This window comes from Tupaia chinensis, unplaced genomic scaffold (assembly GCF_000334495.1).
Source record: "Tupaia chinensis unplaced genomic scaffold, TupChi_1.0 Scaffold000187_1, whole genome shotgun sequence".
NCBI classification, from domain to species: Eukaryota; Metazoa; Chordata; class Mammalia; order Scandentia; family Tupaiidae; genus Tupaia; species Tupaia belangeri.
Window position 1 is genome coordinate 4,677,929 of NW_006159662.1, and position 22,949 is coordinate 4,700,877.

At 43.8% G+C, this 22,949-nt stretch overlaps 1 protein-coding gene across 1 annotated transcript in view; it reads left to right on the forward strand.

The window, feature by feature from the left end:
* ERN1 (endoplasmic reticulum to nucleus signaling 1) overlaps window positions 1–22,949 on the forward strand; it is a 91,171-nt gene that overhangs the window by 6,541 nt on the left and 61,681 nt on the right. The window contains 2 exon segments of the mRNA XM_006146833.3: window positions 2,268–2,299; window positions 21,006–21,126. Coding sequence (XP_006146895.2) covers window positions 2,268–2,299; window positions 21,006–21,126 — 153 coding nt within the window.

Below are 22,949 nucleotides of genomic sequence, written 5' to 3' on the forward strand. Positions count from 1 at the left end.
CAGATGTGTGTGTGTGTGTGTGTGTGTGTGTGTGTGTGTGTGTGTTTCTATTGTAAAGAACAGGTGATTCAAGACCAATGAATTGTTTTTTTCCTTGGAGTACAAACTATTGAAATTGATTTTATCAGCTTTAGCTCCTAACCGGCTTTATATTTAATATACTTAGCTATGAATCAGAAGGTGTTTAAGTGTTTATTTAATGTTACCAGACACTTATGCTTATTTATTACTCTTGCCTTCTCCGTATATTAAGAGGCCTAAGAAATCAAAATGATACTGTTTTCAGTTCCCTTCATGGTGCCTTAAAGGGTAAAATCATCCTTGTGGTTTTAACAGAGTCTTCTGGAACCAACTGGTGGCCTGGTTAAGGCGGCCAGATCCCATGTGGCTGACTGTGTGGCTGAGTCCTGGACTCAGCAACTTGAGAAACACACTGGGTACATGTGTGTGCATGCCCAAAGTCGTGAAGAAGGGAGGAATGGAAGGGAGAAGTGTGCTTTCTCATTCCTCTTCCCACCACCCCAGTCCCCCATGTTCCCCTGCCCCTTGCATAGCACGTGCCCTCTTGCAATTAAAAGAAGCCTTCTATAGCAAGAGCAAGGTTGCCGAGGGCAGTGGGGAGACGGAATCACGGCGAGAGTGAGTTAGCACAGGATGAAGCATGTGCACAGAAAGGAACTTTCCCGTCAGGGTGGGAATACATGTGTTGGAAGCAAGTGGTGGGAGGGTGCAGCTTGACACTCCCTCCCTCTTTGCATGTGAGATCGGGGGGGGGGGGGGGTTGTCAGCAGCCTCCTAGCCCAGTTGGGCAGCTTTTTGCTGAAGGGTTTGTCCAGCAGGTGCAGAACTGAAGGCGTCCAGGGAATGAGCAGTCTTTTGTCTCAGTGATTGGACCCACCTCTATGATTACTTAAAGAATCCTAACTAGCTGGTTTAGAAGCAAGAGGAAACTCCTAAGTATCACACTGACTGGGGTGGACCAAATCTAAAGCTCCATTGGAACCAAATTGACCAATATCTGCAGAATCCGGACATTACTCTTTGAGGATGGCCCCAGAACAGGTCCAAGCAAGCTGAGTGGCTCCAGTACTGGGGCTGTTTCCTGATGAATTTGTGCCTGAAGGAAGTTCCCGGCGGCAGCTCCAGTTCTGCCCTCCTAGAGTGGAGTAGGCATCATTTATCATTTCAGCCGCTTTAAATGACCACTTACAGGCATAGTCTCTTGTTCCCATATGTGCATTGACCCATATGATGAAACGTGTTTCAGTCGGTGGGAAATGGGGGTGGGGTTATGCTAGGTAGCTGTGAGATTTGGGGCAAATGGGGTATTTCCCCCTTCATTTCCTCATCTGTAAACCAAGGCAGTGGAGCTAGGACAACGTCTTTGGTCGGCCTGTTTCCAAATATCTTCCCCAATTAGGAATACCACGTAGGTTAAAGTGACTAGTCCCTGAGCCATCTGCCTTCTGGTACGGCCTCACCCTCTTCCCCGGGGAGGTGGAAGTTGGCAGGGCTGTGGGGTCTAAGCCTCCCAGCTTCCTGGCTCCTGAGTATAGTGAATTCCGTTTCTTCAATTCCATCTGCTTGTCCATTCATTCATTCATTCACTCACCAATTTTTATATATACACACACATATACATATATGTATACATATAATTTTTTTTAATTTGCCAGAGGGCACATACTCTCACCAGAGAGAAAGAAAGAGGGAAAAAGCACCCCCAACAGGGCATGGTTTCCTCCATTTCTCCCTCCTTTCAGGACTTTGAGTGTGCATGCACACCCATCTGTTGTGTTTCTCAAGACACCAGGGTTGAGATTCAAGTTGCGTAGCCAGCCACGTGGGTTCTGACTGCCTTAACCACTAGGCCACAGAGCCAGCCTTTCTGAGTACATATTATATAGCAAGAACAGCTTGAGATTCTTGGGACTCAATGTGCAAAGCAAAGATGGCACTTAGAGTATAGCTCCTTGGTAGAGACAGGCAGGAAGCAGTAGCATAATCAATACATAAGTTATATAGAACGGAGAAGGTGATACAACTCTGAGCATGGGGGGGGAACCTAAAGCAGAGCCAGCAGATGGGGGCCTGGTGAGTTATCACAACACTGGGGGCAGTTTCATTGCTCACCTCTCCTGCAGGTAGGGCCTTCCCTGACCAGTGTGCTCCCCCAAGCCCCAGTCCTTCCTGCACTCCGAGTGGCTTCAGATCGCTCAGTGATGGGGTAACATTCAGGTTCATACTCTAGTTTGTTTCTCTTCTAGTCTCCTGGAGGACTGGGATTGGCAGCTCTCAGGTATGTCTGAAAATCCTGAGCAAATATGAGGCATTAAACATGACAATTGTTGGTCTTCTTTAGTTTATTTATTTTGTGAGGTGGGTGGGAGACAGCACCCCAAACATAGTTTTGCCATCCCGTGATCCACAACAGCCTTCCAGCCAGTCAGGATTGTGAGGTACCCAGCATGCTCAGATTGACCCAAGAACCAAACCCAGGGCTTTCCCATATGGCTTCAGTGTTATGTAATGGCACCCTACTGACATTTTTTTTTTCTTCTTTTGGAGAGGTTTTTGCTATAGGGCGCATGCGCTCGCCAGAAAGACAGAGAGAGAGACAGAGAGACAGAAAGCGAGAAATCACCCCCCAGCGTGGATGGCCACGCCGCAATCCCTTCTCCTTCATTCTTCTCTCAGGATCTTGGGCACACACACACACGCGCCCGGAGTGAGTTTAAGCCACCAGGTTCAGGACTTGAACCACGGTTGACTACATGGGAGTCCAGTGACATAGTCATTACGCTAACTGCTGGTTCTCCCTACTGTCATTTTTAATGATAATCACTCTAATTATTTTTCATGATGGTGAGGCAAGAAAAAATTTAAAATTCTATCAGGAATGGGGCTAGTAGGTGATATAGTGGTGAAGGCGCTGGACCTCCCACATAACCAACTGTGGTTCGAGTCCCGGATCCAGGGCATGTGTGCATACCTATACCTGTCCAAAATCCCAGGAGGAAAATGTAGGAGAAGGGCGTGTGGCATGACCATGCCCCCTGGAGAGGTATGATTTCTCACTTCCCCTCTCACTGTCTCTCTCTGGTGAGTATACGCACCCTATGGCAAAAACCTTGATAAATAAATAAACAAACCCATTTAAAGAAATTCTGTCAGGAAAACCTCAGATACCCTCATGATTCAGGAAACAGAGCCAGCAATTCCTCGAATTTTGTGATAACTCTGCCCTCAAATACACATGTGGGATGTGTAGGGTTTTTTCCCCCATATTAAAAAAAATTAAATTTTGTCTCCTTTGCATAAGTATTTGTAACATCTCCAGGTAAATTCAAACACTGTAAGAAAGTTGTAAAACCAGATCTGGGGAATCTCTTACTCAAAGGCACTACCTTGCTCTGAACAGTCTAGCAACCTTATACCTATAGTTCTGTTAGGGTTCATTTTCTACTTGCTGTGGTATGGTTTTGCAAAGAAGAAAACGGTTTCCTTTACACATAGAGATTAAGAACAAGTTTATCTGTAGTTTTTGTACTCAACTGACTGGGAACCAAGCCACAGTTGCTTCTAAAAGTGACCTAGAGTCATCTTGATCTGATGGTTCAGTACTTAGAAATATCTGGGGCTTTCAGTGTCTGGTAAATTTCAGTCACTTATCTGATCTGTGGTTTGGAGAGAAACAGGGATCTCTCTTTCCGTTTATGAACTGATTAGTGTGTATGTATACCTGGGAGTCACCTTCCGACCCCACATAACATTAGCTAATTTATGCGATATTTCTTTCCTCCACCCTAAACCTTGAAGTGAATCAGATCATTACTAATGTCTAATGATGCGATATTTTGAGATTAAGTGGAGACACTGGGATTTCGTAAGACCAGGATTGGGAATGACTGTGTTCAAAGGCATCAAGATGTCTAAATTCTCTCAAGTTCTTTTGTGGGTTTTTGGGACATGTTTGAATGGGTCAGGACTAGAAGACTCTACAGGGAAGTCTGAGGAGAAATGAGGGTCTGGTTAAGTTCTGGGTTATCATGCTACAGAGCTGAGAGCACCATCCAACCCAGTCTTCCTACTTGCTCTGGGCAGGACCCGGGATGCTGCCAACTCAGCGTTCAGGAGGCGCAGTCCTGGTTTTGTAAAGCGTCTGTCTCCTCGTAGATGGCAAATCCTGCAAGGCAGTTCGTAGGCCTTGGGGCTCCAGGCCTTCCATGTGACAGGACCCTGCTTTCTGTCTGTCTGTAGAATAAGGAGAGAGGTTCATTCTGGGAATGGGGGTGAAATAAGTGAGCAACAAGTAAGAGTGGAGATAGGTCAGCCAGCAGGAAGAAGCGTGAAGCAGGGAGTGTCTGGAAGAGATTGATAAATCCTTCAGGCCCTTGCCAGTCTGCCTGAGAAATGAGACCGGGAGCCAGTGGCCTCCCTTAGCCTACAAGTATGGTACCCCCAAGATTTCTGTATGCATAGTGAGAAAAGCCCTGGGACTGACTGCAGGTACTGGAGACAGAGCACCTGAGAGAGACAGACAGACAGAGGAGGGGCAGGCTTAACCCCTTGGGCCTTCATAGGGGTTAAGGCCCTCAGATGAGGGGTTTCAGAAAGAGGAGACCTTGCATTGGGGTTTGTCCCAAAGGCCATATTCATCACAACAGCAGTCTTATTCATTGAACTCTTCCATGAAGTTTTGGTGTGTTGTGCTCATATCCAGCTATAAACCAGCTTAGTAACAGCAGTCTAATGTTAGCATAACTTAAAACATGAGAGAAGACTCACCCGGGGTGGGTGTGGTCAGTATGCCCAACCCATTACCCCAGGTGAATGTTTTTTCTCCTCCAGATCTGCTTACAGTGATATGAGCAGCACACCTTCCTACTCTTTCCATGGGCTGCTTAAGTAACAAATGAGACATGTAAAAACGATTCTGGTGGGGCCAGCAGGTGGCATGGTGGTTAAGGTGCTGGACTCCCACATGGCTAACTGCAGTTTAAGTCCTGGACCTGGTGGCTTGCTTTCTTACTCCCCCTCCCTCCCCCATCTCTCTCTGGTGGGCACATGTGCCCTATAGCAAACTTTAAAGTAATAATAATAATAATAATAATAAATTTAAAATGATTCTGGCTTTTGGGGCTCACTCTGCACGCACGCATGCGTGGGCTCCCATCTGCTTTCCTAGCTCCACCTTGTCCCATTTCCCCTTCTGCTTTCTCCCTCCAGCTACACTGGTTGGCTTGGTCAACAGTAAATTATTTTCAGGCTCAGGGCCTTTGCACACTGTTCCCTCTACCCAGGAAATATGTTCTTCCCTTCCCAACTCTATGAATCTTAACTCAAATGTCATTCCTTCAGGAAAACCTTTACTACTGTAAATCTTCCTCCTCTCTATTACAAGACCAGATCATCTTCTCCTGTTACCTATTATGGCTCCCCATATGTCACTTTCCTAGCATGTGCTGCAGTTTGTCATTCCATGTGTGTGTGTGTGTGTGTGTGTGTGTGTGAGAGAGAGAAAGAGAGAGAGATTGATTGATTATTTGGCTCTGAGTTCCCAGTTAGATGATAAGCTCCGTGAGGGCAGGTATCACAACTTTTTTGTTGTGATTAGATCCTAGTGTCTCATACAGTTCTTCAATAATAGTAATAATAGACACTGTATAGTGCTCACTGTATACTAAGCGCTATTCTAAGAGTTTTACATATGTTTATATTATGTTAATTCACTTAATTCTCCCAACAACCCCTTTAAGTAGGTATTAGTATAACCCCTTTTACGGATGACGAAACCAAGGCACATAGGTGAACTGACTCCAGAATCTTTTTATTTTAATTACATAATTATTTATTTAATTCTATTCATCATTATTATTTTAATTTGTTGTAGGGCACATGCACTCACCAGAGAGAGACAGAAAGAGAGAAAGTGAGAAAGCAAGCTGCCAGGTCCAGGACTTGAACCATGGTCGGCCATATGGAGTCCAGTACCCTACCTACCATGCCACCTGCTGGCCCCCAGAATCTCCCCTTTTAATGATTGCATTATACTATTAGTGTCCAGAAACAAAACAAGTAATTTGTTGAATTCTTTAGCATCGTCAGAAAATGAGGTTTACTATGTAAGTAAGTTTCCAGATGATTGAAATATAATCCCAGACCTTAAAAAGTAGTACTGTTCGGTGAAAATCTTTTGAAAATCTTCTTCCTTCTTAACAGAAGTCAAACACTTTTTAACTTTGTCTTAATGATCTTGGGTTGTCTGTGTCCGCACCAGCTATTATTGATTTCTGCCCATGAGGACAAGAGATGGGAAGTAGTTGAGATTGAGGCAGAGTGGATAATCAGGTTTTTGAGTTTTGTTTACTTTCTGATGCTATCTTTGGCTACCACCGATTTCTTTCATTAAGTGATCTTTAATATTTATGTAACTCGGGACTGGCAAGTGGAGTGGTGGTTAAGGTTGCTGGACTCCCACGTGGCCGACTGCGATTTGAGTCTTAGACCTGATCGCTTGTTCTCTCACTATCCCTCTCCCCCTCCCTCTCTTTCTCTCTGTCTCTCTCTGCTCAAATTTAAAAATAATAATGAATAGAGTTAAATAAAGTGATTTTTGAAATATTTATGTAACTCTTGCTTTTACATTTCTTAATATTTATTTTGCTTTCTTAGCATTTAGAGAAGTGTTGCCATCCTTCAGTTTTCAAAAGAAAAAACAAGATTGAAAGATTAACCACCTTGCCTCATGATTCAGATGCACACGTAAGCCACTTTCCAGACCCGAAGATGTTGGCAGTGAGGTTGGATAACCTCCAGATGAGGCAGAAGTCTGACCAGGATGATTACTTTAGGAAGAAAGAATCCTGGAAAAACAGTCTGAGAACAGTAGAGTATGTCTTGTAAAAGTTCGTCCCCTCTCCCATCCCCACCCTGGATAGCTACTTGGCCTTTTCCAGGAGGGAGTTCTGCTCTTTGGTGTCTGGAAAGGCCTCTGCCTGGAACCCAGAGGCTTGCTATCTCCTTGTTGGTAATTCCTTCCTGCTTCTGTTTCCTGCCTACCACTCGATAAGCTGGAGAAAGCCATGCTGTTTGGTCTTGGCCAGTTCCTCTTGCTTTGCTCCTGTTTCTCAGTCCTCGGTTTTTGAGCCACAACCTGTAGATTAGGTTGTGCCAACATAGTCATCCAAGCAGTCTCTTAGTCTTTTCTCTCTCTGTCCAAATGTGTGAGAATTGCATAAAGATTGCCTCTGAGATGAGCTGAAAAATAGAAATCTGTGCTGAAATTCTGGAAACCTGATGGTGTAAGATTTTTTTTTTAAAGAATTATTTTATTCAACTTTATTTATTTATTTATTTTTAATTTGTCTAGAGAAGGACAGAAAGAGAGAGAGAGAAAGCAAGAAAAGCAAGCTGTCAGATTCGGGATTCGAACCACGGTCAGCCATGTGGGAGTCCTGCAACTTTAACCACCACACAACCTGCTGGCCCACTTTTTTCTTAAACTCAACAAGAATATTCTTCTTTGGGGCCTCAAGTAACATGGTGGTTAAGGTGACAGACTCCCAGATGTGCATCTGCGCTTCTAGTCCTGAACCTGATAGCTTGCTTTCTCATTTTCCCTTTCTCTCGTCAAATTAGAATAATAATAATAATGAATAAAACTATATAAATCATTCTTTTAAAAAAAGAGAATATCCTTCTTTTTGTGAGCACTGGTTCTTACTGAGTGAAGCAGTCATAGCTTACGTTGTGAGGCCCATTGGTTTGTGGTTGGTCAGTAAAATGGTCCTTGCTGTTTAGAGTTGTTCTGTACTGATCCGTCATATGTATTGCCTTGGCACTGACATTTAAGGAATGACTGGCTCCATCAAAGGCATTGGAAGAGGCTACTACATCATCATCGTTGTCATCATCATCAAAGACCATTGTTTTTACACCATCAGAACCAGGCTGTTGAGATCTGTTCAACATAGTGACTATAGTTGACAGCAATGTATTGCATACTTGAACATTGCTAAGAGAGTAGCTTCTTTTTGTTGTGTTCTTACCACAAAAAAGTGTGTGAGGTAGTAGATATGTTAAGTAGCTTGATTTAGTCGTTCCACAGTGTATACATATATCAAAACATCATGGGCTATGAGCATTTCTCCTGTTTTCAGATAAGGTTGATCCGCCATGCACATGGACTGGATATTTGACCTGTACCCTACTGCTCCTTTGCTGTTTTCTCTAGCATTGCTTGCTCTTTTCCCCCTAAGTTCTGAAAAAAAAAAAAAAAAAAAAAAAGGCTCACTGGACTCCCACATGGCCTACTGTGTTTCAATAGCTTAATGGATTCTCTCTCTTTCTTTTTAAAGAACTATTTATTTATTTTATTTTATTTTTTAAAATTTATTTATCTTTAAAGGTTTGACCAAAAAGAGATAGCGAGCGAGAAAGGGAAAGTGAGAAAGCAAGCCTCCAGGTCCAGGACTCAAACCACAGTCAGTTATGTGGGAGTCCAGCATCCTAGCCACCGTTCTACCTGCCGGCCCCAGTGGCTCTTTTTCCACTTTCTCTCTCTCTTTTTCTCTCTCTCTGGTGAGCACATGTTCCCTATTCCAAATTAAAAAAAATAAGAATGATGATGGGGCTGGCAGGTGGCGTGGTGGTTAAGGCACTGGATTTCCAGATGGCCGACCGCGGTTTGAGTCCCAGAACCGACAGCTTTCTTTCTCACTTTCTCTCTCTCTCTCTCTCTCGCTCGCTCGCTTGCTTTCGCTCTCTCTCTCCATCTCTGGTCAGATTAAAAGAAATAAAGTCAAATAAAATAATTCTTTTTTTTTTAAAAAAAAAAGAAGAACAATAAAATTAATGTTTCTTTATTTTAAAAAATCATGTTGTATGTATACTGTGAGTATAGACAAGTTTTATGTCAATTAAAAAATAAAATGTAAGGGACCAGCAGATAGCATAATGGCTACGTTGCTGAACTTCTGTGTAGTTGACTGTAGTTCAAATCAAAATAAAATAATTCTTTTTTTTTTAAAAAAAAAAGAAGAACAATAAAATTAATGTTTCTTTATTTTAAAAAATCATGTTGTATGTATACTGTGAGTATAGACAAGTTTTATGTCAATTAAAAAATAAAATGTAAGGGACCAGCAGATAGCATAATGGCTACGTTGCTGAACTTCTGTGTAGTTGACTGTAGTTCAAATCATGGACCTGGTGGCTTGAACTCACGCCAGGCATGTGTGCGTGCGTGCCCATGATCCCTAGAGGAGAATGGAGAAGGGATTGCGGCATGGCCATCCCCCCTGGGGGGTTATTTCTCGCGTTCTGTCTCTATGTCTCTCTCTGTCTGTTTGGTGGGTTCTCCCCCCCTATTAGCAAAAAAAAAAAAAAAAAAAAGACCTCTCCAAAAAATAATAAATAAATAAAATTCAATGGGACCAGCAGATGGTGTAGTGGTTATATTGCTAAACTCCCACATGGCCGACCACGGTTTGAGTCCTGGACCCAGTAGCTTCAAAATTGGTGGGCGCAAATACGTATGTGCCCAAGATCCCGAGAGGAGAATGGAGAAGCTGTTGCAGCATGGCCATCCCCTCTGGGGGGATGATTTCTCACTTTCCTTTTTACTGTGTCTGTCTGTCTCTCCAGCAAGTGCTCATGCTCTAAGGCCAAAACCTCTAAAAATATAATAAATAAATTAAATTTTAAAATCTAGACTATATGAATGTGTATCGTAGGGATTTTTATTTATTTATTTATTGGTGGCTTAGGCTGTGAGTTTTGACTTTTTGTGGTGTTATTCCCACCCACTTGTATCCACTGTGGGAGCTCAGGAATTTTCCTGCAGACCATGTTTTAAGGACCCCACCCTATGTAATTTGTAGTGGTGTGTGGTATATTGGATGTCTATAGAGAATCTACAAACTACATTTTGGTCTCCTCCCAAGACCCAACCCTTGTATGAGAGCAGAGTGCTCATCTTCCTCCACCTTGGCAAGATTCAAAAGAGAGGTTTAGATCCGAAGTAATTTGAGTTGATCGCTCTCCAAGAACCATGATTTAAAATAGTGAAATTACAGTGTAGCGTAATGGGCCAAGGAGACGGGGGTGGGAGGTGCGGAGACCTAGTTCCAGCCGTATGTCTGCGATCAGCCGTCTGGTGTCTGTGGTGCCTGCAGCAAGTCGTGCACCTCTCTGGGCCTTGATTTCCTCTCCTGTGAAATGAGAGGGTTGGATTAGGTGATCTATTCACCCTTTTCATCTCGAACATTACGTACTCCAGAAGCAGTCAATGGTTCCTAGTGTTTGAGCTGTGTGGTGTGGAGCCACATGGACTTATAAACGGCTTCCAGCTAACTGGAGAGAGAACGGTGGCATAGGGGAACGGGCCAGTGGGTAGTCCCCAGCACACTTCAAACACCGAGTGGGCTGGCTGGGGCTAGTCCGTGGGGTCAGTGTCAACTAGTACTTCATGGTGGTTAACTTTTTATCCCACGCTTGACAACATCTGGCAGATGTAGGTGGCAATTATGTCATAAATGCCGTTGTTAGTAAGTAATTTTCATTTAACTAGAGCATTCACCTACTTTTTACTGACTTCCCTTTCTACCCCCCAGTCCCCTACCCCCCAAAATCTCCAAGTGTAAACAGCAAAATTGACAGTTTCAGATTAACTGCTGCTGTCAGTACTGAAAAATTTGGTACCTAATTGAGTCTTTTTGTTACCCTGTTGGGGTTTCCACATGAGAACTTATATATGTGTATGAATATATACGTATTTATTATATAGATGTGTGTATATTATACATATGTGTGTATGTGTGTGTGTGTGTGTGTGTATAATATATATAATATAATTTCCCATCTGAGCTCTTGCAAAGTTGTCCCTGCTTAATGAGAGGAATGAGCAGGAACGTTTTCATGGAGCAGAAGGACTTTGTGGAAGCTTTCTTAGATGTTTTTCTGCTAAAACTTTGGCTGACTTTCTCCAAACACTCTTATGAGCAGATGTTATTGTTTTTTGGTTCTCCAGAAAGTCAACAAGCAAAACGCCTTGAGCATCTCCCCAGACCGTTGCCAAGACCTTCGCTCGTGTCTAGTCCACTTTTGCTTTGACTAGACAGTTTTCGTCTCTTGGTAGCCATTGCTTTGATTGTGCTCTGTCTTCTGGGTTGTCCTGGTAAAGGCATGTGTCGTCTCCTGTTGATATCCTTCAAAGAAATGCTTCAGGATCTTGATCCTACTTGTTTAAAATTTCTATTAAAAACTGCCCTCTCTTGTTTGTAGTTGATCTGGATGTGGTGGTTTTTGGCACCCAAGGAGCAGAAAGTTTGCTCACTTTTTCAGTCAGAAGTGTGTAAACTGAACCAGTTGAGGTGTCAGTGGTGTTTGCTGTTATTTCGGCAGCTAATTGTCAGTCCTTTTCAATTAAGGCATAAGTGAGATTAATTTTTTTTCCTTTCAACTAGATGCAGATACCCTACCACCATGGGTGTCATCTTCAACATCCTTTCTTCAAATGAGTTACCCATTTGTAAACTGCTGATTTATTTTTTGGAGAGGTTTTTGCTATAGGGCACGTACGCTCGCCAGAAAGACAGAGACAGAGAGAGAGAAAGCAAGAAATCACCCCCCCAGAGGGGATGGCCATACCACAATCCCTTTTCCTTCATTCTCCTCTTGGGATCTTGGGCCCACATGCACACATGGCTGGCGTGAGTTTAAGCCACCGGGTCCAGGACTCGAACCACGGCCGACTACATGAGGTCCAGCAACATAGCCATTACACCAACTGCTGGTCCCATAAACTGCTGATTTCTTTGGGGTGTTGTTTGCATAAACTTTTCATAACGCATCGATGATTTTACCATTTCGCCACCCATGCTTCACCATAAGTTCGATGCTTGTTCTTGCTTCCGTTTTAGCAGAATTCATGTTGCTCTGATAGGGGCTTTTCTCAGATTGACATCTTATCCTTCTTAGCACATCAAACTGACCCTTTTTAGACATGCGATTACATTAATATGAACTTTAGTGCCAATAAAAGAAATGTATGTACACGTTTTATAATATTTACTTTCTATGAACTTTTTGAAGACCTTTGATATTTCTTCTTTGGTGGCAGTATGAACTGATGGCAGAGAGGGGCCATGAAGACAACAGAACTGGCCCTGATTAAAGTTAGACACTTACCTCAATGTGCCAAAACCAGTTTGGGGGAAGTATTGGGTCGTTGGAAAAGTCATGACGTACTTTCCTATGTTATCCTATGCAAAAATATGTCATGACTTTTCAGATGACCCAACATATTCACCAGCTGTGAAATTAGCCTAACTTTGCACTCAAGAATAAAGTAAATTTATGCAGTACCTTTTATGAGATTAATTAAAGAAAGGGAGTAGCCTAAATGGAAGAATCTTAACTGTCTCGGGTGGTGGTTAATTACACCACCATACACCAGGATTGCTACAAATACTAGTTTAACATTCTCTGCTGCTTCGTTTGGAAACCACACAGTGCCTGTCAGTTAGGCCTTGCCCTTTACTGCATCCCAACAAGACACTTGATTCTCAACCAAAGCAAATGTCATGGTTGCCTTTATTGACTTAGTTTCAGGAAACATAACAGCCGATAGACTGGTTAGAAGGAACTGCATAGTTGGCAGATTATTTTTGACCTACACACAGGTAAACGAAGTGTAACAGAATTTGGAATGATTTAGAAGTAGACTGAAATCCTTAAAACATATATGCAGTTAAACAAAGAAAGTCTCTTACCATTGTCAGTGTATTGAACTTTATTCCAGTTCAATAGACAGGGGACTTCAAAGCAATGAGATTTCTGTGCCACTGTGCACAGGTGGCTCTCTGGAGTTCCCATGTTTAGAGATAAGCACTTTGCTGTTGGGTGTGTAAATGAGGTGGAGTTGGTGAGCAGGCTTTGATTAGAGTAACACTCTTTTGTTCCTGGCTAATCATAACTTTACTTAAGATACCTTTAAAGACAGTTCTTTTGGGAGCAGAATATTTGGTCTGCTCTCTTGATTAGTATGAAATTTTACTCATGTGAGCTTTCTTTAGTACTGAGAGAACTTTATGAAATGGATTTTTACATTTACCAGGCACTGCTTTTACTGTTAGGCTGCTTTGGTGATTTATTTATTTATTTATTTATTTGCCATAGGGCAAGTGTACTTGCCAGAGAAACAGAGGGAGATAGTGAGAGGGAGAGTGAGAAATCACCCCCCGGGGGGATGGCCACACCACAATCCCTTCTCCTCTATTCTCCTCTTGGGATTTTCAGGCTGCCAGGTCTGAGACTCAGACCATGCAGTTGACCTTATGGGATTCAGCCTCCTTAACCTACACGTCACCTGCTGACCTGGAAGATTTTTATTTAAACTCTACCGTGTTTACATATCCTCCCAAACTAGCATCACAGTGTTGCCTTATGAATTTAACTTTCAGGGATGTATATGCTTGGGCTTGATCGATTTTCGCACCACCAGAGAAGTGCACGGCTCCCTTACTCACCCTGGCAGGTTTGTGTGTGTGTGGATGTACTTTTTTTTTTTTTTTTTTGTAGGGGTAGGATGCTCTAGATTTATAAATGGAGCAGAAATATAATCCCCATCCAGTGTGGATCACTTTGAAAAACCGTGGGTATGAGACACATTTATGTGTGGCCCACTTCTTCCCACTGCTTTAAAGATGCAAGAAAGGTCTTTGCTATTTTATTCACTGTATTTCTGACTTGTGTTATCAGGAAGTCAGTGGACCTGGGAGCCAGTTCTTGAAATATGTGTCTGAAATTTATGAATTGTATTTCTATGGAAAATGCAGCTCTTCTGGAACCCCTGATGAGGTACACTCAGGTGTTGGGCATTCATTCGTCTGTTCTGAATCTCAGAGGAGCTGGTAGGGTGCCTTCCTGTAGTGCTTACTCGGGGAAGCCTCGGTGAGTGGTGCAACTTCAGGGAGAGTGTGGCCACTCAAAGCAAGCCAGGGCTCCTCACTGATTGTCCTCCAGCTACTGTAGACCTGCCTTCTTGCCTGACCAGCCCCAACACTCACTTAGAAATTGGGTTTGGGGGCTACCGAGTGGCATGGAGCTTAAAGTGGCTGGGTCCCACATGGCTGGCTACCTAAGCAGTTCTAGTCCCAGAATAGGCAGCTTGAAACTCACACCTCAGAGATGTGTGTGTGTGTGTGTGTGTGTGTGTGTGTGCGCGCGCGCGCGTGTATGTATGTGTGTGCCCAAAATCCCAGGAAGAGAATGAAGAAGAGATTTTAGTGTGACCATCCCTCGTGGGGTTGGTTTTTCACTTTCTCTTTCTCTCTGGTGAGCACATGTACCCTATAGCAAAAACAAAAACAAAAAATAAAGAAAGAAATTGGGTTTTGATTGAGGATGTTTTATTCTTTTCTTTCTTTTTTAGAATTATTTGACTTTTTATATTTATTTATTTGTAACTTGACCAGAGAGGGACAGAGTGAGAGAGCAAGAGAGAAAGAGAAAGTGAGAAAGCAAGCCGCCGGGTCTAGGACTCAAACCGCGGTGAGCCATGTGGGAGTCCAGTGCCCTTAACCACCATACCACCTACTGGCCCCTCATTTTTGTTTTTATTAACATATAGTGATTATACATATTTGTGGGGGTATAATATGATTTATCTATTTATTTTTGTACTATTTAAGCACCTACCTGCCCCTTGAGTCCGTAATTCTCTCCACTGAAGACTTTTTCTTTTTTTAAAAAAGAATTTTTTTTTAAGAATTGTTTTATTTAACTTAATTTATTTATTTACAGAGAGAGAAAGTAAGAAAGCAAGTCGCCAGGTCTGGGACTCGAACCATGGTCAACCATGTGGGAATCCTGCGTCCTTAATCCTGGCCCCAAGAATTATTTTATTTATTATTATTATCTTTTAATTTGACCAAAGAGAAAGTGAGAAAGCAAGCTGCCAGGTCTATAACTTGAACCGCTGTCAGCTATGTGGGGATGTAGCACCTTAACCACCATGTCACTTGCCAACCCTGAAGACTTTTTTTTTTTTTTAAGATTTTTTGCTACAGGGCACACGTGCTAACCAGAGTCAGAGAGAGACAGAAAGTGAGAAAGCACCCGTGGGGGGGTGTCCATGCCGTAATCCCTTCTCTTCCATTCTCTTCTCAGGATTTTGGGCACACATGCACACTCACCTGGCATGTTTTAAGCTGCCAGGTCCAGGACTCGAACCATGGTTGAGTACGTGGGCGTCCAGCAACATAATCATTAAGCCATCTGCTGGTCCCCTCAAAAGACTTTTTATTGCTAGAGAGTGCTTACATTTGCCAGAGACAGAGAGAGGAAAAGCACCTCCCCATTGGGTATGGTCATGTTGTAATCCCCTTTCTTCCTTTTCTTCAGGATCTTGGGCTTGCAAGCACATGTACCTGGTGTGTACTTCAAGCCCCCAGGGCTGGGATGGAATTGCGGTTGGCCATGTGGTATCCAGCTCCCAACGCGCAATGCTTAATCAGTGGGGCTGGCCCCAATAAAGACTTCTAAACAAGTTATTTCAGATGGCATTTTAGAAAACATTTTTTTCTTATATGAAATACAAGAACTGAATGTAAGAGCACTAACAATTAGCTGAGTTTAGAATATTAGAGAAAAATTAAATTGTTAGTGAGCTACTTTTTTTTTTTTTTTTGTCATAGGGCATGTGCACTCACCAGAGAGAGACAGAGGGGAAGTGAGAAATCACCCCCAGGGGGATGGCCATGCTGCAATCCCTTCTCCTCCATTCTCCTCCTGGGATTTTAACCTCACACACACATGTGCCCAGTGTGATTTTCAAGCTACCAGGTCTGGGGCTTGAACTGTGATCAGCCAGTGGCGAGTCCAGCGCCTTAACTACCACATCACCTGCTGGCCCTGGTGACTTACCTTTTAATTGTCTCAGCATAAGCAATTGGTAGCTGCTTCCACGTCTTGCTAGTAAATGCACAGAGTGGAACATTTTATCAAATTGTGAAGCCACTGGGTTTTGTGCAACATTGCTTTGTAATCAGAGCATTACATGTGAGTCAGCCCTGGCCTTGCATCTATTTTCCTGGGAGGCAGACAGACTCTTGTCAAAGTCCTGGCCGAGCAGGGCTCTTCTCCTTCTGAATTACCCTGGGTGACACCTGCAGGTTTTACCAGACACCATTCCCACGGCGTCAACTGCCTTGCATCGTCAGGCTTCATAGTGCTCTGGCTGACCCTTTCCAAAATGATCTCAAGTCACCTCCTATCCAAGGGCTTGTGGGACAGAGCCTGAAGTCCACGGGGAACAGTTGGCTAATGGACGTTTAGTTTTAGATTCAACCAGATTAACTGCCACTTTACCATGCTTACTATCTATAGTGGCACTACCGAAAACTTCCTAGATGTCCCCATCAAAGCCAGGGTGTGCATATTTCATTAGTCCTTAAAAATGATCCAGATTCCTGATTGCCAGCTTGAAGTGATCTGAAGACTCAGCAGTTCTCTGCGTTTTGAGGCTCGCTTGAAACTAGGGTGTTAGTGCATTACCTTAGGGCCTACTGCCATTTCATCCATGTGGAGAAAGTGAGAACCCAAGACAGAAACCGTTGGTGAAAGTAATGGACAGGTTCATGGCTGCAAAGCAGTTTTTCCATGTTCGTTTACACATAGTCCTCAGCCGTGCCCAGCACCACATGAGGCTCTAGAAGCATACTTAGTTTGTGTTCGTTACAGCTGCTATAGTGGAAGACAGCACTTTCATGCGTTAAAAACACCAGGCAATGTGTAACGTTTGCCTTTCGAGAGAACAGCACTGTTCCGAAGAACCTGCCAGTGGTGCCAAGATTATGTCGTTGCTGTGAACATCACCATGAACTGCCACAGCTCTTGGTTGTTAAGTTCAGCTTCCCTCTAAACCTTGTATTTTTTGAGAATTTGAGAAGACAACCATAGTGATGCAATTAGTGTTTTATTTCAGGTCACCAGCCAACCAAAGACGCTCATCCCGTTGTTTCCAAGAAGCTCAGACAAGGCTGGCGGCTTTGTTTCCACACTAGCAGTGAAGGAGCACGGATAGCTTTTGGCAAATATTTACCCTTTTCAGTATCAGTACTGTGAGGATATGTACTTGGGGGCATGGTGTTCACGAGAGCGGTACTGTAGGCTTCAATGACAGTGACGAACTGTTCTTAGGTGCACACAGTCTCATCGGGCGGCTTCTGTCATTTCTAAACTTCTGTCCCTTGTTTGGTGGCCATTAGCGATCCAAGGTGGCCAAGTTGCCTAATGTCCTGAGATGCAGTGGGCTTCACCCAGTGTGGGTGCTCACTGGGCACCCTTCAGTCCCAGTGTCTCTCCCCCCTGCTGACTTGTCTTTCTCCTTTCTATTTTGTGAAAAAATCCTCACAGATTACGTGATCAGATTATTGAAAATTCGGCAAATAGAGGAGAAAAAGGTATCACTAGGATTCTGCAGTATTTTCTCTCTTTTTTAATAAATAAAACTAAATACATAATTTCTTTTTTTCAGAGAGAGATTTTTGCTATAGTATGTGTGTCCCTGCCAGAGAGACAGAGACAGAGACACAGAAAGTGAGAAATCACACACACCCTCCCCACCAAGGGATGGCCATGCTGCAGTCCCTTCTCCTCCATTCTCCTCTCAGGATTTTGGGCAGGCTCCCACATGTGCCTGGCACGAGTTTTAAGCCACCGGGTCTGGGACTCGAACCATGGTCAACTACATGGGAGTCTAGCAACATAGCCATTATGCCATCTCCTGGTTCCTCTGTATTTTTTAAGTAGGTGTGTATGTGTGTGTGTGGACTGTTGCAGTTGTAGGTGACAGAAACGTAATTCCAGTCGCCTTAAGTGAAGAGGAGGATTTATTCTCCAAGGTCAAGGGCAAAAATTTGCCTTGGCCCGAGGGCCAGGAGAGCCAGGGAACTCCCTCCAGCCTTCAGACAGAGTACATCGCAGGCTTCTTTCTCTGATTCTGTCCCTTTCTTTCATTCAGCTTTTTCCACATGGTAGAAACTACTTTCACAGGATCCTCCCAAATTTTATTTCTTGCCACTTCGGTCACCCAGAGAGTTAAACCCAATTCTTGTGTGGATCTGGGCACATTATTGGGTTATCAGGAAAGTCATGATGCATTTTTGCATAGAAAAACATTGAAAAATATGTCATGACTCTCCCAGCGACCAATACTCCTGGGTAACTATTTGATCACTGGGGTTGAGGGCTGAGGGCTCTGCAGATTTCCACTTCTTAGCCCCCAGGTATGCATCAGCCTTCCCTTTAATTTGTTCAGGCTCCCAGCTGCCCCCACCAGACATAGTCCAGCCATCCCACATCAGGCTGCAAACCCGTTCTCACCTGGGTGTTCTCCAGTCCTGGGTGCTCCTGGCCATGCACTGTCCTCTGGTTCAGGTGGGAGCAGCCCATGTGTAGTTTGTCACCATTTGGACTTGGTGAACTAAAATGTTCATCACTCCCAAAACAGTGAGTGACCTTTGATCCTGGGCTGAGGTGAGTGCCTTCTGAGGCTTATTCATATGCTGAGATTCATTTCCTAGTTCCAAAGGTAGAGTTAAAAGCAGACTTGGGGTCAGTGGGTGGTGTAGTGGTTAAGGCGTTGGACTCCCACATGGCTGACTGCGGTTGAAAATCTCGCTGGGTGCATGTGCGTGTGTGCCCAAAATTCCTAGAGGAGACTGGAGGAGAAGGGGTTTGCGCATGGCCATCCCCCCTGGAGGGTGATTTCTCACTTTCCCTCTCTCTGTCTCTCTCTAGCAAGCCATGCATACACCCTATGGCAAAAAACTAAAAAAAAAAAAAAAAAACAGACTCTTCTCAGACCTAAAACCTTGCACAGGGAATAGACCTAGCAGATGCCAATAAAGCCTGATGTGATTTCTCCCATCTTTGTGAGTGGGCCCTGGGCAAAGCCAAGGCTAAACCTGTCCCCTCCAGACCAGGCATTTTCAAGAAATGGCGTGAACCAGGTTCTGGCAGCCGCTTCACCCACACTGCCAGTGGGTCTCCACAGCGGAACAGGAATGCAGGGACTCTGATGTTTATCCTGCCACCTGAGGCTGGCTCTGAGAGAGCCCTTTCCCTTTAAAGGGATTAACTAGGCGTCATCTCCTCCTCTCCCTCTTACTGAGAGTAACTAGGCATTCTGGGATCAGCTTTCAAGCACAAGTAACCCCCAATCCTTTTGCATTTAATGCTAAAACCCAACCATACCCCTGTATGTTAAAAGTAGAATCCGTACCAAAATTCAGACTGTCATAGTATTAACCAGTTGCACTGGCCTGTTTTTAATTCAAGACCCAAAGGAGCCAGCTAATTTGCAGACGAGTGTAGTGACAAAGGAAGGAAAAAAATCTCATTATAAGGGTGGCATTGCTGAATGGGCTTCTGTCTCAAAAGAGAAGCTTTACCTAGGAAACCTTACCCGTTATAACCACATGTATGTAAACATACACGCACATGCACACGACTGCTCCCATGGAAACCATGTAGATGAGGGTATTATCCTAGCAAAGCCAGAGGACACGCAGGCAAAAAAATAAAAAAAAACCTGTCTAGTATAATTATAAACACAAACAGATTCCAAATTTTGGATTCTATATTTTTCACTTGATAGTGTATACATTTTTCTATATTACAGATTTTTCCAAGTGCTATTTTAATTATTATGTAATGTTTTATTGAGCATATGTGTCTGAATGTATTTTAGCCATTTAGATGTTATTGGAAGTTAGGTTCTTTCCATTTTTTTTGTATTTCTAAATGGGATATAGTGAGTATCATTGTGCAGAGAGCTTTTACCACATGTGAAATTATTTCTTTAGGATATGGAAATGAAATTAGAAAATCAAAAAGTATGAGTATTTTTATGCTTTCAGAGAAATTGTACTAATTTATCACTTCCAGTGGACAGTTACCAGCAATGGGTGAGAAAGTTAATTTCACATCCTTTGGCAATTTTCTTTCTTTTTTTTTTTAAGAGAGATTATTGCTATAGGATGCAAGCACTCCCCGTTGAGAGAGAGAGAGAGACAGAAAGTGAGAAATCACTCCCCAGGGGGATGGCCACACTGCAGTCCCTTCTCCTATAGTCTTCTTTTGGCATTTTGGGCATGCACACACAGGAGCCTGGTGTGAGTTTGAAGCCACCAAGTCTGGATTAGAATTGCAGTCGACCATGTGTGAGTCCAGCCAGGTAACCATTAAATACCATCTGCTGGTCCCCTTTGGCTATTTTCTTTGAAGCTTTTTTTTTTTTTTAATTCATTGAACAAAAGAGGGTACATTTTAATTTAAACTGTATTTGGATTATAGTTGAGGAAGGTTGTATTATGCTTTTTATTCATTTGCTTTTCTAACATCTTCATTGGAATTTTGTTATTTTACCATGTAGGTTCTTTATATAATGAAAGCTGTTTTTCTTATTTTACTTTAAACACTTTCCCCTAATTCATTGCATGTTAAACTCTCATACATGTGCATATATGCGTGGGAGTGTATTAGCATTCATCTTTATCATATGGGCCGGGAAAAGGCCCGGCACATTTTTACATAGGAAAAAAAATGCGTCGTGACTTTTCCAACAACCCAATAGAATCTTATGACATGACCAGGTTTTAGAGAGTCAAATAGACTGAGAGAAGAGAGTCAGAAAGCTGAGCGTTCAGTCCCCTCTGTCTCTTTGGCTGTCCATGGATTATTTCAGAGGTCCTGTCCTTGCCTGTCTCTGGGCAGGATTACTGCTTAGATAGAACAGGGTGACTGGGGCTTTAAACCTGACTTACCTGTTGCCAAGACATGTGCCCTGGATGGGAATTTAGGTTTCTAAACCTCGGTTTTGCTACCAGTCAGGTGGAGAGTTTAGAAAGAAAATTGGGGTTGGAGTTCTGTGTGTGTGTACACACCCAAGGCAAAGAATCACGTGGATGTGGCTGTTCTTCGCCATCTCGTTGCAGACTTTGGGAAGTACAAGCACAGTGACGCTTCCAGAAACTTTGCTGTTTGTGTCGACCCTGGATGGAAGTCTGCATGCTGTCAGCAAGAGGACTGGCTCAATCAAATGGACTTTAAAAGAAGGTAGGCTGGGTCTGGCCCCTGGGGGGCAGGGACGTTCGCTTAGCTGCTTTCAATTAAACATATCCAGAGAAAGAGAATCCGGTTATATGTCGATCCCCGGAGACTGGGATCAGAGCGAGGAAGAGGAATACTACTCAGGCTTTGCGGACAGCTGGAGTGTGATCGTCCACTAAGCACATCAGTTGAAGAAGCACATTTATATATGTCTTCCTTTCCTTTTGTGCTTCTGTCCAAACTTCATGCTTGTATGGCTCGAGGCCTTTCTATTCTTAGCTCTGATGGTTGGTCTTTATGGAGACATGCTGCATTAAATCTGTTAAGTCCTAATGATTAGAATCTTGTAATCATAATTGCAGGAAGGTATCTCCTCAACACCTCAGATTACTCTTTTGTTTTTATAGAGGCTGAAATAATGGAGGGCTGTAAGATTTGGCGTTCCCCCAAGTTAACCACTTTATTAGGTTGTTACGAGGGAGTAAAAAGACTAAGCTTGTTTCTCATTTAACCTGCCACGTGTGCATCTCCTGATCCACTCTTCCTGGTGGAAGTTAGCAGAGTGGAGCCTGACAGCCGGGAAATTGCATTTGATTTCCAAAGTTATCTCCCCGGATGAGGCCAGGTAAACCCCGGGATTTGGGGCAATCAGAGTCATCTTTTCTGTCCAGTAGGAATTCTCATTTGGCCCTCGCTTTGGGCCTGACCAGCATGTTCTCTTTCATCAGGACTCTGACTCATTCTCTTCATGGGCACTGCAAGAGTTTTTCCTTCCTTAATAAAGTGTTCCAAAACAGAATTCTAGATGGAAAAACATGGGCGTATGGCAGAAGGTCACGTGTCGTCTTGTGAATTCAGAGTACACCTTGTTACCACCCATAGGTGACAGCAGCGGGGCCCTCAGGCCTTCTTGCCTCTCCTGTGTGGTCCGTGCTTGGAGCCAGGAGAACTCTAAGCGACCCAAGGGCCCGGCCATCCCAGGAGCAAGTGGCCACAGAGGACTGCAGAGCCGGCTTCTGGTGCTGCATTACCGGCACCAGAACATCCTCTGTACCATGTCTCCATCACGTTCAAACCTTCCGATGTTTTTGAAATGAAAACAGTATTTTCAATTGCACAATTTCCTGTTTTGTCCAAAGGTGAACGTCAACAAGTCACAAAAGGATTGAGAGAAACACTTTGGCTGTCGAATGTTAGAACCGTCCCTGAGTTTCTGTGCTCCCGGGCAGGGCATCTTGCCCTGAGCCCCTTTCTTCTGCTTTGCTTGTGTCGTTTCCAATTGGTCTTCTCCAAGTCTTCACTTCTCCAGACAGCCTGGCTGAGTCCAGCAAAACCATCCTGTCCTATTTGTGACTTAGTTGAACATAAGAATCAGTTTGTTGTCTCCTATAACTTAGAGCTGGAAGAATTTGCTGTTTTGTACTCGATTTAATGTGTAGTTAGAGAACCCAGACTGTGAACGTACTGTGTGGGACATGAAGAAGAAAAGCAGAGCCAGCCGTCGGGGAGCCCACGGCTGACAGGGCGCCAGTGCACAGAGCTTCAGCGCAGGCAGGGTGTTGTCTCACCTGCAGAGGCCGGAGCTCGCACTGTGCTTTGAGCCATGCCCGCAGAGGGCAGGAAAGGCTTCATGGAGCCGTGGGATGGGGGAGCCATGGGGTGGAGGGAGTAGTGAGGGTGGAGGGAGCTGTGAGGGTGGAGGGAGCTATGAGGGTGGAGGGAGCTGAGCCGTGGGGGAAGGCTGCCTTTTTGTCTGGAGAGAAGCCTGGAGCAGAGGAGAGGTGGCAGCAGGTGTGGGTGCAGAGACTGGTCCCGTTCACCAGGAGCTG